The sequence below is a fragment of the Macaca fascicularis genome, chromosome 13 (genome assembly GCF_037993035.2).
Source record: "Macaca fascicularis isolate 582-1 chromosome 13, T2T-MFA8v1.1".
NCBI classification, from domain to species: Eukaryota; Metazoa; Chordata; class Mammalia; order Primates; family Cercopithecidae; genus Macaca; species Macaca fascicularis.
Genome location: NC_088387.1, coordinates 47,327,513 through 47,347,162, shown reverse-complemented (window position 1 = coordinate 47,347,162; position 19,650 = coordinate 47,327,513). Strand labels below are relative to the sequence as shown.

Genomic DNA, 19,650 nt, shown 5'->3' with positions numbered 1-19,650 from the left:
AGTTTTGAGCTTTATAAATAAGTGTCATACAGTATACACTGTATCTGTTTTTTTCCTCAATATTGAAAAGATTCATTCACATTGTTATGTATAGCTGTGGCCCATTTATTTAAAAAAATGTATGCTATTCCACCAAACATTCCTTGTAATATTTATTCTGTATATCAACTAACTTTTTTTTTTTTTTTTTTTTTGAGACAGAGTCTTGCTCTGTCATCCAGGCTGGAGTGCAGTGGTGTGATCTTGATTTATTGCAGCCTTGACCGCCTGGGCTCAAGCGATCCTCCTGCCTCAGACTCCTGAGTAGCTAGGACTACAAGTGCATGCTACCATACCTGGCTAATTTTGTTTATTTTTTGTAGAGATGAGGTCTCACTATGTTGTTGAGGCTGATCTTGAACTCTTGGGCTCAAGTGATCCTCCTGCCTTGGCCTCCCAAAATGCTAGGATTATAGGCATGAGCCACCACACCCAGTCATTTTCATGTATATTTTGATGAACCGAAATTCTTCATTTTAATGTAATTATACTTATCAATCTTTTGTTATAAGGGCCGGGCGCAGTGGCTCATGCCTGTAATCCTAGCCCTTTGGTAGGCCGAGGCGGGCATATCACCTGAGGTCAGGAGTTCGAGATCAACCTGGTCAACATGGTGAAATCCTGTCTCTATTAAAAATACAAAAAATGGCTGGGCGTGGTGGCTCAAGCCTGTAATCCCAGCACTTTGGGAGGCCGAGACGGGCGGATCACGAGGTCAGGCGATCGAGACCATCCTGGCTAACACGGTGAAACCCCGTCTCTACTAAAACATACAAAAAAATAGCCGGGCGAGGTGGCGTGCGCCTGTAGTCCCAACTACTTGGGAGGCTGAGGCAAGAGAATGGCGTAAACCCGGGAGGCAGAGCTTGCAGTGAGCTGAGATCCGGCCACTGCACTCCAGCCCGGGCGGCAGAGCGAGACTCCGTCTCAAAAAAAAAAAAAAAAAAAAAAAAAAAATTAGCTGGGCATGGTGATGCGCACCTGTAATCCCAGTTACTTGGGAGGCTGAGGCAGGAGAATTGCTTGAACCCAGGAGGCGGAGGTTGCAGTGAGCTGAGATCATGCGACTGCAGTCCAGCTTGGGTGACAGAGACTCCATCAAAAATCTTTTATTTTGTGATTAGCAAACTTTATGTCTCATTTAGGAAACGCTTCTTCCTCTTCCCCAACCCCTGTCATGAAAATTTTCTCCTATACCTTTTTTTTAAAGTTTTACATGTTACTTTTCACATTGAAGTCTTTAATCCATCTAAAAACATGATTATAAATGGTGTGAAGTAGGAATATTTTTTCCTATATGGAATATTGATAGTTTCAATATGACTTAATGGCTAAATCCATCCTTTTCACACTGCTCTGCCACATCAGCCAAGCCACATATCAAGTTTTCATGTGGCTGTTTCCGGACTTCTCTAATCTATTCCAGTTTGGACAATTTGTCTATTCCTATGTAAATATGACACTATTTTTTTTTTTTTTTTTTTGAGTCGGAGTCTCGCTCTGTCGCCCAGGCTGGAGTGCAGTGGCCGGATCTCAGCTCACTGCAAGCTCCGCCTCCCGGGTTTACACCATTCTCCTGCCTCAGCCTCCGGAGTAGCTGGGACTACAGGTGCCCGCCACCTCGCCCAGCTAGTTTTTTGTATTTTTTAGTGGAGACGGGGTTTCACCATATTAGCCAGGATGGTCTCGATCTCCTGACCTCGTAATCCGCCCGTCTCGGCCTCCCAAAGTGCTGGGATTACAGGCTTGAGCCACCGCGCCCGGCCTGACACTATCTTAATTAGAATAACTTTATAAACCATCTAAACATCTGGTAAGGCAAACCCCTAGCCTTAATATGTATCTTTACTTCTAATATATAGAATATATATATTCTAGAATATATATGCTCTCTCTATATATAATATATAATACACACACACACACATACACAAATCAGCTTGTCAAGTTCATCTAAAAACTCTGACAGGATTTTTTTTTTTTTTTTTTTTTAAGAGACGGAGTCTTGCTCTCACCCAGGCTGGAGTGCACTGATGCGATCATAGCTCACTACAACTTTAAACTCCTGAGCTCAGGAGATCCTTCCTCCTCAGCCTGCCTAAACATTTTTTTGTAGAGAGAGGGTTTTGTTATATTGCTCTGGCTCAAACTTCTGACCTCAAGCTATCCTCCCACCTCAGCCTCTCAAAGTGCTAGGATTACAGGTATGAGCCATCACACCTGGCTCTGAACTGTTGATCTCTATTGCTCTTTTCAACTGAAGCAGTATAGAGAAGAGTTAAGCATGGGGGCATTGGAGCCACACTGCTTGGATGTGAATCCTTTTCTGTCTCAACTGAAAAACCCTGGGAAAGTTATTATAGACAAGAAAATATGCCTTAGTTTTTTCATCTAGATAAACAAGGATTAAATAAGATAATATGTAGAAACTATTTAGAACAGAAAGTATTTGAACAGTAAGTATTCAATAAAATGTTGCTGTAATTATGATCTAAAAACAAATGTTAGAATATTAAGAGACTGTGGCTTTAGTTCACATATCTTTTCCTCAAGGCTCAGAATTTATTTAAAAACAAAATAAGTTAGCAGCATTATTCCCATGATTTATGGCTCTTCTATAGGGTTAACCTTGGTTGCTAGAATGGGCAGGTTCTCCTCTATCCTAAAATATATGATCAAGATCCAGCATTAGGGATCTGCTCTAGGGTTGTAGGGTTGGCTTATATTGTAAAGAGGACATTTAAGGACAAAGAAAGCATCTGGCTTTCCCTGTGAGAGGTATATCTCTTCTTATCTCTATTTCTTGAACCAACAGTTCCTAGTTCTCCTTTAAGAGGAAAAGAGAAAAGAGGAACAAAATAGAGAATGAACAGCAAAGAAAGGCTATGAGAACTATGGAAAAAGTTTTATAATATTATGTTACATGAAAACAAAAAATTATATACATGAATTATAACTATGTAACATAAACATGAGTGAACAACTGAGCATCAATGTGCAAAAATAAAAGTGCAATGAAATGGTGAAATGAGTAATTTTAAATTAAAAATTATAGTCATATTCTTAATAAAATATGAATTATTAGAGCTTGAAATTTTCTCAGTAAAAGGCATATATAAGAAGGACTTCTACTACTATTAATAACAGTAGATGACATTTATTTGATTGTGCCAGGCACTGTTGTAAGTGCTTTCTTTCCATGTAAGTTGTATTTAATCATCACAAAAACCCCATAAGGTAGCTATTATTTTACAAATGAGCTTTATAAAATAGCTTATTATTTTATAAATGAGAAATTTGTGGAATAGTTAAATTAACTTGTTCAAGGTTACTTAGTTCTAGAGTAAAATGTAAAAACCCAAAAGGAGAGTTAAATAAATGATGATTAATTCATACATTGGAATACTTCATAGCTATGAAAAGGAAGGTGTTAGATCTCTATGTGCCAATATGGAAAAATCCTAGATAAATAGCTAAAGGTAAAAAAAGCAGAGCAGTTGGTATGGTATAGTCTCATTTTTTGTCAAAGTAAGTAATATCAATAATAATGTTACATGTATATCAGTATACGTGCATGTGTAAGGAGGGCAATTCAGTAGAATGTGTCCTACAGTGTTGATGGTAGTTATCTCTGGAGGCTGGAATTTTGGTCATTTTGAACTGTTTCTATTATGCCTCTATAATGTTTACATTTGTATAATGCATAATAAAAAATATTAAAATAGCCAGGCAAAAGCTACTACAAACAGCACTGGACAGGGTATTTCAGCAAAATTTTAAAATAAAGAATAAAATGAAAAAGACCAGGAACAAATTAAAGGAAGTCCCATTTATACAGTTAGAAGAAAATATATAATAGGCTATATGGTTAAAATTTATAGAAAACCTTATCTAATGTGGATGCAATTTAAAGTTAACCTTTCCATATTAGATCCTGTTAAGGAACTTTCTAAAATGTGAGTCTACTTTCTTAATTTCTAAATTCATTCTTTTTTGATGATACTGGATCTTGCAGGGTCTCTAAGTAATTTTTGTGATAATTAGTTCTCACTGTGCAGAACTGTACTAAAGTAGGCAGAATTTAGATTGATCAAAGGACATACTCTCATAGTTATTTTATAAATGAATCTGCAATATCAACATTTGCTTTTGACTTAGTTGTCTCCGAAAAGTGGAGTATAGATAATTTGTATTTAGTTGATGATCATGGCTATTGGAGTAAAAGAATTATAACTAGGTTAAGAAGTGTTTCAATCAATTCATGATATTCACGAGTTATTGAGGGAAGCTATGGTTGTTTGGGACATATCCCTAACTATTTTAGCAGATGTCACAGAGGCTGACCCCAACCACTCACAAATCATTTGTTGTTTTTTTTTTTCCAATCATTCATGTGTTTTGTCAAGAAATATTTATTGAGAATCTACTGTGTGCCAGGTGGAGTGATAAGCATTAGTGATAGAAAGATATATAAGACACAGTCTTAATTCCAGGTAACTGAGAGTTCACTTGAGACCTGGCCATTAAAAACAAATCTCAGAAATATAACAAACCATCCATATACAAAAAATTTCAAAAATATTAATAATAAGTATAGCTAACTTTTATGGGGCACTTGCATGAGCTCATTTAATTCCCACAACTACTACATGGGGTAGGAATAACTGAGGCTTAGTGAGGCTAAATACCTTGCCCAAAGTTGCACACCTAGAAAGTCATAGAAACTGCAGTTTAGACTTGGGCAACCTAATTTTGGAACACCCATCCTTCTGAGAATGAGAGAGGCTGCTGTTGCTAATGTCTTGATAACAACACCAAGATGAATTAAAACACTAAGGGAATAAAATAATTAATTATGAGGAAAGCACAGGCAAACTAGGAAGATTTTGAGCAATGAGTCATATACACTTAACCCACAAAGAGAAATTACAAGCTATTTATGGGAGGATGCATTATTCAGAAGCAAATGGGAAGTTACTGGAAGAGTCATCGGCACTGACACAGGTAGAAAGCTGTTTTCCTGCATTTAAAAGCTCTTCTATACAATGCTAGCCACTAACTATTCTAAAGAAAGGCATCAGGCAGCCTTAGTGTACTCTAAGCTCTATGCCATTAGAGACATAACAAGTTCTTTCTGGTGACAGTCACAGAAGGCAAAGAACATAGTCCATGCCTGATCTGTCATTGGCCAAAGAGAGAGAAAAAGAGCTTCTCTCTCACAGATTCATTTTCAGAACCCAATGAAAAGGGCTCTGACTGGTGGCCTAGGGAACTATGATTGCCTCAACCTGGGTCATGACCCATTCTGTGACCAGGAAGGTGGAGGTGTTACCGGAGAAAGGGGATATAGAGGATGCCAGGCTGACCAAGAGTAGCCTCCATGGGTATCAAAGTCATTGATTCACTCAACAAATATGTACTGATAATATAGGATATACACCAGGACACAGAAATGAGTAAGACAAGTTTCTAATGCCAAGGTGCTTACAGTTTAATGTAGAGGGAAAAGATATCAAGTAGTTTACAATTTAGGTGAGAAGACACAATTATTGCACAAATAAAGCAATGGTGAACGATTCTACATGCTATATAATTAAGTGGTAAATTGCGTGGTAGAGAACACAAGTGATGTGGTTGTTCTAAGAAGTGATGTAGTTGTTCTAAAAAGAGGAAAATCAATACAGTAGTAATGAACTTGAATTTGGATTTAAGGAATGAGTAGGGTTTGTCTGGAAGAGAACAGAGGAAGGAATTCAGAGGGAAGAAGAGGGAATTCAGAGGAAAAGACTGCTGTGAGTGCAGGGATGGAGATAGAAAGGACAGTCAGTGAAGAGACAGGAGTGCACACAGTGAGAGCTCACGAATCACACGGCTAAGGCTGGTTGCCTTCCCTCCCCTGCCAGAACAATGTCAGTGGCTGCATGATGGTGGAAGGATCTACATGTGTCAGAATCTGACAAGAACCACACCCTTAGTTACCAACCCTCCCTCCTACGTAATTAGAGGGAGATGAGATAGGAGGGGGAGGAAGAGTGAAGTCATCCGCATGGCACCAGAAAGAGATCGACGGTCTCAGAACAGTGGCCACTTCCATGTGTGCACAACCATGGAAAAGGCCAGTACAGCCCAAAAGGACTGAAGGAGGGTGAACTGTAACTTGAGTGTTGGATAAATTAAAACTGGTCCAAAAACCTTTGAACTCCATAATTTAGAGATCTCTACTTGACTTCGTGACTAAAATATTTTCATACATTTCCACTGCCTTAGAAAGAAATCCAAATGTTTTAGCATGGCAGAGATGGTCATTTTCATCTAATCCTTGCCTACCTTTAACGCTCACTCCCACCTCTGCCTGACAGGCTCTGGTGTAGGGAACCATGGGCATTTCTCATGGGCACATCTTGCTTTTCAAGTCTCTGGGTCTCCTTTTTGAGTGGCCCTTTTCCTCTTTCTCTGCTTAGCTAATTCCTACTTGTCTTCCAAGACAGTGGTCCCCAAACTTTTTGACATGATGGGCTGGTTTCATGGAAGACAATTTTTCCACAGATGGGTGGGTGGAATGGTTTTGGGATGAAACTGTTCCACCTCTGATCATCAGGGATTAATCAGATTATCATATAAGGAGCACACAATCTAGATCCCTCACGTGCACAGTTCACAATAGGATTTGCTCTCCTATAAGAATCTAATGTCACAGCTGATCTGACAAGAGGTGGAGCTCAGGCAGTAATGCTCACTTGCCACCACCCTTCCCTCCCCTCCTGCTGTGTGACCCAGTTCTTAACGGGCCACAGATGGTACCAGTTCATGGCCTGGGTGTTGGAGACCCCTGCTCTAAGACATAGTTTGAATATTTCTTCTTCTAGGAATTGTCGGATTGTGGGTAACTTAGATTTACTTATTTGTGCTTATTTGTAGTTTTAATTTGTAATAAACATGAATATTTTTCAGTATGTAAATATCAAGGAAAATGTCATTAAGGTAAACAGAGTGACTGGAACAAGGGGAAAGACCACTACGTAGGACCACTCCACACTTTCTCTCCAAAGAAATCCTAGGAGGTAATTCAAAAATAAAAGTCTGGCCAGGTGTGGTGGCTCACGCCTGTAATCCCAGCACTTTGGGAGGCCAAGGCGGGTGGATCACCTGAGGTCGGTTCGAGACCAGCCTGGCCAACATGGTGAAAGAAAGTCAAAACTAGACTTTTTTTTTCCCCATGGGGTTAGCAAAGATAAAAAAACAAACAAACAAGGATAATTCCTAGTAGGAAAGTCTTATTTACTGTTGGTGGAAGTGTGAATTAGTATGATCTTTTTTGGAGAGTTTTTTGGCAATAACTGTCAAAAATGCATATGTTGTTTTACCTCCTAGTAACTTTATTTCTAGAAATTCATTCCACAGAAAACATCCTCACAAATGCACAGTTATACACATAAACAGGAAAGGCTACATAATTTGTGGGCTCAGAGCAAAATGAAAATGCAGAGCCCTTTGTTCAAAAAGCAGGAAAAAAGTGCCATCGACAATACTAAAATATAAAACTTTTTCCTTTTCCTTTCTCCCATGATCTCTTATCTTAAGATATCATGGTGTGTGTGTATGTGTGTGTGCGTGTTGTTTTTCAATTGTGGTAAGAACACCATGCATGAAATCTACCCTTTTAACACATTTTTACACGTACAGTAGTACAGTATTGTTAATTCTAGGTATAATGTTGTATAGCAGATATCTAGAACTTATCCTTTTCATCATGACATGGTTTTTAAAAGTTTGCTGCCGGGTGTGGTGGCTCACGCCTGCAATCCCAGCACTTTGGGAGGCCGAGGCGGGCAGATCATGAGGTCAGGAGATCGAGACCATCCTGCCTAACACAGTAAAATCCTACTAACACAGTGAAACCCTACTAAAAACACACAAAAAATTAGCCGGGCCTGGTGGCAGGTGCCTGTAATCCCAGCTACTCGGGAGGCTGAGGCAGGAGAATGGTGTAAACCCAGGAGGCAGAGCTTGCACTGAGCCGAGATCATGCCACTGCACTCCAGCCTGGGCGACAGAGCGAGACTCCATTTAAAAAAAAAACAAGTTTGCTATTAATGTCACACTTCCTCAGCTGGCACCAGATACTTGCCAAGCAAGTGCAGACCCTCACAAGGGCCTGGGCAACTCAACACAAAAGGAAAGTGTGCTGGCCCTTGACCCAGGTGTCCAGGCCTCTGCCCAGCAGGGGGAACAGAGGCCAGCAGTGGTCACTGGATGGCTGGTAAGTTGGCAAATGAGTGAGGTGTCCACTATGGAGTGGTGGGAAGGAAGCAGGAGGCAGGGCGTGTGTGAGCCAAGGCTCAAAGCTCCTGGTGTATGCTCCACCGTTCCATCAAACTGCACAAATTCAAAGATAAAATTATTAAGAATTTTAAGACAGAAGCCACAGGACATTAAATCCCAAGCATGGGGGTCTTTCTGTACTTAGGAGCCTATGTGACTCCCCTGGTCATTAGCCCATGAAGCCAGCCCTGCATATGAGTCTGTTCACACAGCACTATTTGTAATAGCAAAATGTAATAAACCAATTGTTTACATTAGTGATTAAACAAAAATTATGGTAAAATGACACAATAAAAAACCAGGTAGCCATTAAAAAAATGAGTCTGATCTATAAACACTGACACAGCTGTCTAACACACATGAACAAAGAAGGTTTCAGTAAATTAATTGTGTATGTGTATGTATGTATCTGTAAAATATTAAGGGTGTTAATTAAAATATTGAGAGTGTGTGTGTGTGTGTTGAGTGTGTGTGTGTATGTGTGTGTGTGTGTGTGTGTATATATATATATATGAAAGAATGTTAGAAGGGCTAGCCCAATCCCCTCAAAGTGATTGGGGAGAAAGGAATTTTTAGTTTTTATACCCATAAAATTTTAGTTTTCATTATTAGGATATATTGTTTCTGAAATAAAATGATTATTAAAAAATTCAACTCCAACATCTAGAAACATCTGTCTGAACCTCAATGAAATCTACTGGCTTCATTTACCATTTAACAACACACACAAAAAAAACATGGAAAATAATCTTTCTGACTTGTAAAAGACTGCTCATTAAAATTCTTACCATTCTTTTTACCTTGTTAAAAAAATTCTTACCATCATTGCTGGGATCCTCAACAGGAGACACTGAGTCCACATGCTCTAGGATTCCCTTTGTGACCTCAACGACCTGAAGCCTCCTGACTCTGGCTAGGTCTGTATCTTTCAACCCTTCCTCCAATTGTTTGACCACCTCTTTTCCAGGCTGAGAAGTCAGAATGGTAATCTGAAAATAAATCCAAGAATCAATGTGTCTGTTCTCCCTGATGTACTGAGTGAGGAACATAACAGTTCCTACCCGGAGGATAAATACAGCATAAGTCTGTGGTGGTGGCTATTGTGTTTAATGCAAAAAGGATTTGGTTGTAACTTAAAATCAAATTTTATCTGACAGATTCTTATAGGACAGGTTATCACAAGACCTTTCCAATCAGGCTGAGCTGACCCCCAGAAAGTGACTGGTGAAACCATATTTGTGTTTTAGTCTTTTAAGACTGCTTGAGCCACTAGGAGCCTCTCATGGCTCAAAATACTTAAGATTTTACAAGGTGATGAAATAAGATTCTTAAATTTTACACACTAAATGTATACCAAATATTAGAGAGCCTATATACTCCTTTCTCTTAGTGATGCTTCCATCTCATATTCTCAGACTGATTTATCTCCTTGCTGGATCCACTCAAGTTATTTCTTTTGCTCTTTTGACTCTAAAATGTACATATCCTTGACCAATATATCTCACTTGAAGGAATATTCAGGTGTCTGTATACAATTTGAATGTTTTATTCTACCTGAATGAACACAGTATATATATATATATATACAGTCTCACTCTGTTGCCCAGGTTGGAGTGCAATGGCACAATCTTGGCTCACTGCAACCTCCGCCTTCCAGGGTCAAGTGATTCTCCTGCCTCAGCCTCCAGGGTAGCTGAGATTACAGGCACGTGCCACCACACCCGGGTAATTTTTTATTTATTTTTAGTAGAGACAGGGTTTCACCATGTTGGTCAGGCTGGTCTCAAGCTCCTGACCTCGTGATCCACCCGCCTCCACCTCCCAAAGTACTGGGATTACAGGCGTGAGCCACCATGACTGGCCACTCTATGTTATTATTAGCAGTTTCCTCTTGAACTTTTAAACTCTGGAAGGTAATTGTTAAATGTATGCAATTCTCATTTGTAGTTAGACGTTTTTGATCCATGAAGAGGGATGAGACTAAAGCACTATTACTATTATTTTAAAAGACTTTATTTTTTTGAGAAGTTTTAGGTACACAGCAAAACTGAAAGGAAGGTACAGAGATAGCCCATATACCCCTTGTCCCACATATACATGGCTTCCCTCATTATCAGTATCTTCCACCAAAGTCATTGCAATTGATGAACCTATACTGACACATCGTAATCACCCAAAGTCCACAGATTACATTAGGGTTGACTCTTGGTGTAGTACATTCTATGAGTCTAGACAAATGCATAATGACATGTACCCATCAGTATAATAAATATCATATTGAGCCTTTTCACCACCCTAAGAATCCTCTCTGCTCTGTCTATTCATCCCTTCTTCTCCTCAGCCCCTGGCAACATTGATCTTTTTACTATTGCCATAGTTTTGCCTTTTCCAGAATGTCATATAGTTGGGGATATATACACAGCCTTTTCAGACTGGCTTCTTTCACTTAGTAATATGCATTTAAGGTCCCTTCATATCTTTTTGTGGCTTGATAGCTCATTTATTTTTAGTGCTGAATAATATTCCATTGTCTGGATAAATCATAGTTTATTTATCCATTCATCTACTGAAGGATATCTTGGTTGCTTCCAAGTTTTGGCAATTATGCATAAAGCTGCCATAAATACCCACATGCGGGTTTTTGTGTGGACAGGTTTTCAACTCCTTTGGGTAAATGCCAAGAAGCATGATTTCTGGATTATATGGTAAATATATTTTTAGTTTTGTAAGAAACCATCAAACTGTCTTTCAAAGTGGCTGTGCCATTCTACATTCCCATCAGCAATGAATGAGAGTTCCTGTTGCTCCACATCCTCATGAGCATTTGGTGTTGTCAGTGTTCTGGAATTTAGCCATTTTAATAGGTATATGGTGGTATTTCATTGTTGTTTTAATTTGCATTTCCCTGATGACATATGATGTGGAGCATCTTTTCATGTTTGTTTACCATTTGTGTACTTTCTTTGGTGAGGTGTCTGATAAGATCTTTGGTCCATTTTTTAAAATTTTATTTTGTTTTTAATTGACACATAATAATTGTATACATTTACGGGTACAGTGTGATGTTTTGATACATGTATACATTGTATAATGATCAAATCAGGATAATTAGCCTATCACTTCAAACACTTCTCATTTATTTGTGATGAGAACATTCAAAATCCTCTCTGCTAACTATTTTGAAATACACATTATTGTTAACTATAGTCATGCTATTGCGCAATAGAACACCAGAACTTATTCCTCCTATCTAATTGTAACTTTGCACCATTGGCCAACCTCTCCTCATCCACCCTTTCCACCCTTTCTCCCTACTCTCCTCAGCCTCTGATAACCGCTATTCAACTCTCTACTTCTATGAGATCAATGTTTTTAGATTCCACAAATGAGTGAGATTATGCAGTACTTGTTCTTCTGTGCCTGGCTTATTTGACTTAATATAATGTTCTCTAAACTCATCCATGTTGTCACAAACAACAGGCTTTTATTCTTTTTTATGAAGGAATGGTATTCCATTGTGTATAAATACCACATTTTAAAAATCCATTTATCTATTGACAGACACTCAGATTGACTCCATATCTTGGCTATTGTGCACAGTGCTGCAATAAACCTAGGAGTGAAGATATCTCTCCAACACACTGATTTCATTTCCTTTGGATATATACCCAGTAGTAGGATTGTTGGATTATATGGTAGTTCTGTTTTTAATTTTTTGAGGAACCTTCATATTGTTCTCCATAGTGGCTGTACTAATTTGCATTCTTACCAACAATGTAAGGAGGGTCCCCCTTCTCCACCTCCTCACCAATATTTGTTATTTTAAAAATCTTTTTTATAGTAGCCATTATAACTGGGGTGAAGTAATATTTTATTGTGGGTTTGATTTGCATTTCTCGGATTAGTGATGTTGAGCATTTTTTCACCTACCTGTGGCCATTTGTATGTCTTCTTTTGAGAAATGTTTATTCAGCTCTTTCAAATTATTCATTTTTTCCCTATTGAGTTGTTTGAGTTCCTTATATATTCTGGATATGAATCCCTTGTCAGATGCATAGTTTACAAATATTTTCTTCCATTCTGTAGGCTCTCACTTCACTCTATTTTTTTTTTTTTTTTGAGACAGGGTCTCACTCTGTTGCCCAGGTTGGAGTGCAGTGGTGCAATCATGGCTCACTGCAGCCTTGACCTCCTAGGCTCAAGTGATCCTCCTGCCTCAGCCTCCCATGTAGCTGAGATCACACATGCATGCCACCATGCCTGGCTAATTTTTGTATTTTTTTTTTGTAGAGATGGGGGTCTCACCATGTTGACCAGGTTGGTCTGGAACTCCTAGACTCAAGTGATCCTGCTGCCTTGGCCTTCCAAAGTGCTAGAATTACAGGTGTGAGCCACTGCACCTGGCCCACTTCATTTTTTTGATTGTTTCCTTTGGTGTGCAAAAGCTTTTTGGTTTGATAAAATTCCATTTGTCTATTTTTGCTTTTGTTGCCTGTGCTTTTGAGGTCTTATTAAAAAAAAAAATCCTTGCCCAGACCAATGTCATGAATTGTTTCCCTTATTTTAAGTCAGGGTCTTGTTCTGTTGCTCAGGCTGGAATGCAGTGGTATGGTCATAGCTCTCTATAATCTTGAACTCCTGGGCTCAAGGGATCCTCTTGCCTTAGCCTCCTGGGTAGTTGGAACTACAGGCATGCACCACCACTCTAAGCTAGTTTTTCCAAAAAGTTTTTTTTGTAGTGGCAGGGTCTCACTATGTTGTCCAGGCTAGTCTTGAACTCCTGACCTCAAGTGATCCTCTTATTTCGGCTCCCAAAGTGCTGGGATTACAGGCATGATCTACTGCACCTGGTACTTGTTCCAGATTTTAGAGGAAAAGCTTTCAACTTTTCCTCATTCAGTATGAGTTAGCTGTGGGTTTGTCATATATGGTCTTCATTGTGTTGAGGTACGCTCTTTCTGTACCTATTTTGTTGAGAGTTTTTATCATGAAGTGATGTTGAATTTTATTGAATGCTTTTTCTGCATCCATGAAGATGATCATATGGTTTATGTCTTTCATTCTGTTAATGTGATGTGTCATGTTTATCGATTTGCATATGGTGAACCATCCTTGCATTCCTGGGACAAATCCCTCTTGATTATGCTAAATGATCTTTTTGATGTGCTATTGGATTTGGTTTGCAAATATTGTAAGGGTTTTTACATCTATGTTCGTCAGAGATATTGGCCTATAGTCTTCTTTTTTATTGTTGTGCCCTTGTCTGGTTTTGGTATCAGGGTAATGCAGGCCTTGTAGAATGAGTCTGGAAGAGTTCTCTCCACTTCAAGTTTGTAGAGTAGTTGAGAAAAATTGGTATTAGTTCTCCTTTAAATGTTTGGTAGAATTCAGCAGTGAATCTATGAGGTCTGGGGCTTTTCTTCAACGGAAAACTTTTTATTACTGATTCAATCTCATTACTCGCTGTTGGTCTGTTTAGGTTTTCTATTTTTTCATGATTCAGTCTTAGCAGATTGTGTATATACAGGAATTTATCCATTTCTTTTAAGTTTTCCAATTTGTTGGCATATAGTTCTTCATAATAGTTTATAATAATCCTTTGTATTCTGTGGTATCAGTTGTAATGTCTCCTTTTTAATCTCTGATTTATTTGAATCATCTCTCTTGTTTTCTTAGTCTAGCTAAAAGTTTGTGATTTTGTTTATCCTTTCAAAAAAACAGTTCTTTTTAGTTCAAGACCAGCCTGACCAACATGGAGAAACCCCATCTCTACTAAAAATACAAAATTAGCCAGGTGTGGTGGCGCATGCCTGTAATCCCAGCTATTAGGGAGGCTGAGGCAGGAGAATTGCTTGAACCCGGGAGGTGAAGGGTGCAGTGAGCCGAGATGGTGCCATTGCACTCCAGCCTGGGCAACAAGAGCGAAACTCCATCTCAAAACAAACAAACAAAACAAACAAAAAACAGACAAAAAACTAGTTCTTTTTCAATTGAACTTTTATGTGTGTGTGTGTTTTGTTTTTTTTTTTTTTGAAGAGACAAGGTCTTGCTCTGTCACCCCAGTGGTATGATCATAGCTCATTGCAGCCTCAAACTCCTGGGCTCAAGCAATCTTTCCACCTCGGCCTCCCAAGTAGCTAGGACTACAGGTGTAGGTGTGTGCACCATACCTGGGTAATTTAAAAGTTTTTTTGTAGAGATGGGATCTCACTATGTTGCCCAGGCCTGTCTCCAACTCCTGGCCTCAAGCGATCCTCCTGCCTTAGCCTCCCAAAGCGTTGTACTATTTTTTTTTTTAGCCTCTATTTCTTTTATTTTTATTCTGATCATTGCTATTTTTTTCCTTCTACTAATTTTGGGTTTAGTCTATTCTTGTTCTTCTAGTTCCTTAAGGTGCAATGTTAGGTTGTTTATTTGAGATATTTCTTTCTTCTTTTTTGATGTAGGCATTTATTGCTATAAACTTCCCTCTTTTGCTGTATCTCATAGGTTTTGGTATATTGTGCATCCATTTTCATTTGACTCAAGAAGATTTTAAACTTCATTTTTAATTTCTCCATTGACCCATTGGTTGTTCAGGAGCATGTGGTTTAATGGTGTTCTCTGAGCTTTCTGGATCTATGGTTTGGTATCTGACTTTAAGAAATTCTCAGTCATTATTGTTCAAATGTTTCTTCTGTTTCTTTCTTTGTTTTCCTTCTGGTATTCCTGTTACATGTAAGTCATACCTTCTGTAGTTGCCCCACAGTTCTTGAATATTCTGTTCTGTTTTTTTTTGTTCCAGTTTTTTTTTCTCTTTGCTTTTTCAGATTTGAAAGTTTCTATTGATACATCCTCAAGCTCAAAGATTCTTTCTTCAGCCATAAGTCTACGAATAAGCCCATCAAAGACATTCTTCACATCTATTACAATGTTTTTGATCTCTAGCACCTTTTTTGATTCTTTCTTAGGATTTCCATCTTTCTGCTTACATTGCCCATATGTTCTTTCATTCTGTCTACTTTATCCATTAGAGCCTTAGCATATTAATCATAGTTGCTTTAAATTCTGCGGTCTGAGAATTCCAATGTCTCTGCCATGTCTAGTTCTGATGCTTACTCTGTCTCTTCAAACTGTGTTTTTTGTCTTTTAGTATGCTTTTTATAGTTGTACATGATGTTCCAGTCTAAAGGAGCTGCTATAAGCAGGCCTTTAGTAATGTGCGGTAAGGGATAGAGGGAGGGGAAGTATGATTAGGTCTCAGTCTTTTAGTGAACCTATGCCTCTGGACTGTGAACTTTACAAGTGTCCCTCAGTTTTTTCTCTCCCTACTTAGGCGGGACAGGATGGCTAGAGTGGGCTGAAGTTGAGTATTTCCTTTTTGCTACATTGAAGGACACAGCTGGCTGTGGTTTGGTATTTCCCTTCTTCCAGGTCATTTAGATTCTGATAAAATCCCAGAAGGTTAGGGGTTAGGTTCTGTTTAACTAGTTTCTCCTGAGTAACTACCTGTTAGGGTAGTTTCTTTATACCTGTTAAGAACAGAGTGCTCTGGTATATTTCAAAATGGTTCATTTTTCCCTCTCCCTGTCAGAGGCATGAGGGAATTTTCCCCTGATGTTCACTATGAGGACTTGGTTGAGCTCCTGGAGGTAAAACTCACAAAAGCGTGGAGTGGTAGGATCATAGTTCAGTGCAACTTTGAACTCCTGGGCTCAAGCCATCTTCCTGCCCCAGCCTCTCAAGTAGCTAGGACTATAGGTGCACACCACCAAGTCTGGCTAATCTTTATTTTTTGTGGAGATGGAGTCTTGCTATGTTGTCCAGGCTGCTCTTGAACTTCTGGCCTCAAGGTGATCTTCCTGCCTTGGCCTCTCAAAGTGCTGGGATTACAGGTGTGAGCCACAATGCTCATCCTCTCCTAGAATTTGAGACTTGTCCACACCTAGCCTGTAGCAATGTCAATGACAGTTTCCTATTCTAGCACTGGCTCCTGTGGAGGTTTCTGTTCCAGTATGTTGTGATTCTCTATATTTGTCTGGTTGTCTCTCCCATTTTGGAGGCAACAGTTTGCCCTGTGACCTCACTTCTCAGGGATCTAAAAAATATTGTGGATTTTTTAGTTTGTTAAGCTTTTTACTAGTTGTTAGGATGGAGTGACAACTTCCAAGCTCCTTACATGAAGAATTGGAAACCAGCAATCCCACACGATTATTTTTTGTCCTGTCTGTTTGATCCCTGAGGTTACAAGAGACCAAAATTGTCTTAACTTGCACTTGCTCATGTACCCAATGGAGTATCCAGCCATGCCCTTATTTATATTTTTAAGATTGACTCAGTCTGGCACTCTTGCATTTGCACACTTGCTAATCCTGAGAAAATTTACTCAATTTGATGCCAAGATTTGATTAAAAACAACTGTAAATTCCTAAGAGTACCAAGGTAAATATAAATACAGCTACCAATGTAGGCAGTTTAACATTTGCTTTACAATTTCCAAAAATCCAGAGGCAGATGGCATATTCAGATTTTATTTTGATTTCAGTTTTTCCTTATAATTCACTTCAGTCTATGTTTTTAGAGCTTTTCTCTATAACTATCTCTACACTAAGAACTGTACAAGTTATAGGAAGAAGAGAAACATGTCCTCTGCCTGTAGTGAGCTGAAAATCTAGCTTTGAATATTACATCCAGAGTGAATCAAAGAGAGAACAACATAAGGATGAAAAATAATGACCTATATGGACTGAAATCAGAACACAGCTTGGAGTCAGTCCTAAAGGCCAGCATCACTTACCTCCAGGGAGGTATAGGTCAGAGCTGCCCTTGTGGTCACATGTGTGCTGTATTGTTTGAATTGCTGGAGCCCATCCTCTACTGCCAGCCGCAGAGAAGCGCCTTGTGATCTGAAACAGCCTTCTCTCTGTAACATGCGGAGCTCCGAAATGCAGGTCTGCAACCTAGGAAAGTTCCCTTTCACTTGCTGCAGAGAAAAATGAATCAAAGACACAAGTCTTTAGGGACCAGGTTTCAGATTAATTGGCAGTCTAAATTTATTATAAATAATTCCTCAGCAGTTCCTTCCCTTCCTGAAAATTTGTTTATTTGACCAACATCTACTGAATGCCTACTGTGTTCTAGGCACTGCACCAAAATCTTCCCTACACCAGAGGAAGAAAAATTTGTAGCCATAAAGGTTTTGATTATGTAGAGTTACCGGAAACATGAAAGGAAGTGTTTTAACTCATTCACTCACACAAAGGGAAATCCAGTTGTGTGACTGCTTAGTTTTACTTTGGGGTGACCTGCAAACTGCAGGCCAGTGTTCACCATAGACTTTATCTTCATTTCTTAGTCAGTCTAGGCACCAAAAGCTTCTCTATTTAAAAATGATGTTTTCCCAGAAGTGAGAATTTTGATGTGGTTGATCACTTCAGAATTCATATGTCCTATCTGATACACTCTTTAGGATAACTTCAGTAAAGAAGAGATACTTGGGTTAGTCTGCAGTCAGCTTAAGGAGCCAACATGTTAACCTAGACAAGCAACCTTTTGGTTCTCCTCATCTACCTTTATAAAAACTTGCTCTTACGAGTCAACTAATTTAATCTGATACTAGATCAATGTTACTTCTCCTGAGGATATATGCATTTTGATAAATGTGGACTGAAGATTTGTGACATCATTTGAAGGGATTCCATGTATCAATAGCAGGTAGAGGGTGAGGAAGAATTACATTTTGGGACGCGGACAGCTTCCTGACCAAAGAGCAGAACTGAGTGATATCTGCAATGCACATAAAATCCATGAGCATGAGCTGTAAACCTGCCAGAATACAAAGATGGCTTAAGTCAGCCCCTTCCTGGGCTTAGCTCCACAGTTGCTTACATTCTTCTCTCCCCAAGTCTTTGGGGTGAAAACACAAGAAATTGGATATAATTCTTGCACAAAGAAAACTTGTAATGTAGATAGGAAAATAAGAAAACTGAGAAAGAAATGAGAAGAAATCACACCACAGGTGTAGCCTAGTAGGCTTTAAGCACTTCTTCTCATGTACCCCCTAAAAGAATCTGAGAAACAATGTACCCCCTTATGCATTTTTTTTTTTTTTTTTTGAGACGGAGTCTCGCTCTGTTGCCCAGGCTGGAGTGCAGTGGCTGGATCTCAGCTTGCTGCAAGCTCCGCCTCCCAGGTTCACGCCATTCTCCTGCCTCAGCCTCCCGAGTAGCTAGGACTACAAGCGTCCGCCACCTCGCCTGGCTCATTTTTTGTATTTTTAGTAGAGACGGGGTTTCACCGTGTTAGTCAGGATGGTCTCGATCTCCTGACCTCGTGATCCGCCCATCTCGGCCTCCCAAAGTGCTGGGATTACAGGCTTGAGCCACCGCGCCCGGCCCCCCTTATGCATTTTTAAGTGAACATCTATATTTTAAAATTCCAACTTTATAAGTGGTTGCTAAGGATGTAACTTCCAGCATATTTTAAATATCAACATTTAAAAATAAAAATATAATATAACTCTTCAAAACAGTCCAATTGAATCTAAATGCCATGGTGATTTGATACTTACCATTATTCAATGTTAAAAGTACATGAACAAGCTCTTTTTTCCCCCAAGAGACAGAAATTTAGATTGTTCCTTTTTCTCCTTGAACCCATATTTCCATTTCACTTTCCCTGAGAGTTTTATCATAATGTAAAAGAAATTTTATGCTTGGCAACCTTTTATTGATTATCCCATCATACTTCTCTGCATCAAAAATAGCTATATTTTGCAAGAGTTCTAAGTTTCCTATGAGCATAAGCTCTAAGGGGCACTCTAGATTGAGTTATTATTAGAATTATCATTCATATACAGTTTATTAAAACAACATGTATATACCAATTTCAAGAAATAATTATCGGCATTAAACATAGCTTTAATTGGAAATGTTCCTCCTCTTAATGGCATAGACAGGCTGGGCTCTTCTTTCAATTAGCTCAGGTTTGTGTGAATAAATAAAATAACTACTGCTCAAATGATACAACATTCAGTATCAATTTTTATTCCTATTTTACTTATTTGGTGGCCAAAATGTGTTGAGCTTATTGCATCACTGTAAACGGAGAAAAATCTTGTTTTCTCTTGACCAGATACCCAAAAGGCTATAAAAGAAATGTAACTTAACTCCAATTTGAGAATATGTACTAAAAATTTTAAGCCTCACTTTGGTATTTTTAAAAGACTAAATGTGATACCCTACAAGGCATTTCCATATCATAAATTCATTCTATTACATTTTATATATAAAAATGCTGCACATTGTTCTA

The 19,650-nt window shown here is 38.8% G+C and overlaps 1 protein-coding gene across 4 annotated transcripts in view; it reads right to left on the bottom strand.

Moving 5' to 3' along the window:
• M1AP (meiosis 1 associated protein) overlaps positions 1–19,650 on the bottom strand; it is a 96,107-nt gene that overhangs the window by 41,115 nt on the left and 35,342 nt on the right. For all 4 annotated transcript variants that reach the window (XM_005575499.5, XM_045369017.3, XM_045369016.3 and 1 more), the window contains exons 3-4: positions 17,138–17,323; positions 9,182–9,350 (exon numbers count right to left, since the gene is read on the bottom strand). In XM_005575499.5, the coding sequence (XP_005575556.1) occupies positions 9,182–9,350; positions 17,138–17,323 (355 nt within the window). The remainder of the gene's footprint in view (positions 1–9,181; positions 9,351–17,137; positions 17,324–19,650) is intronic.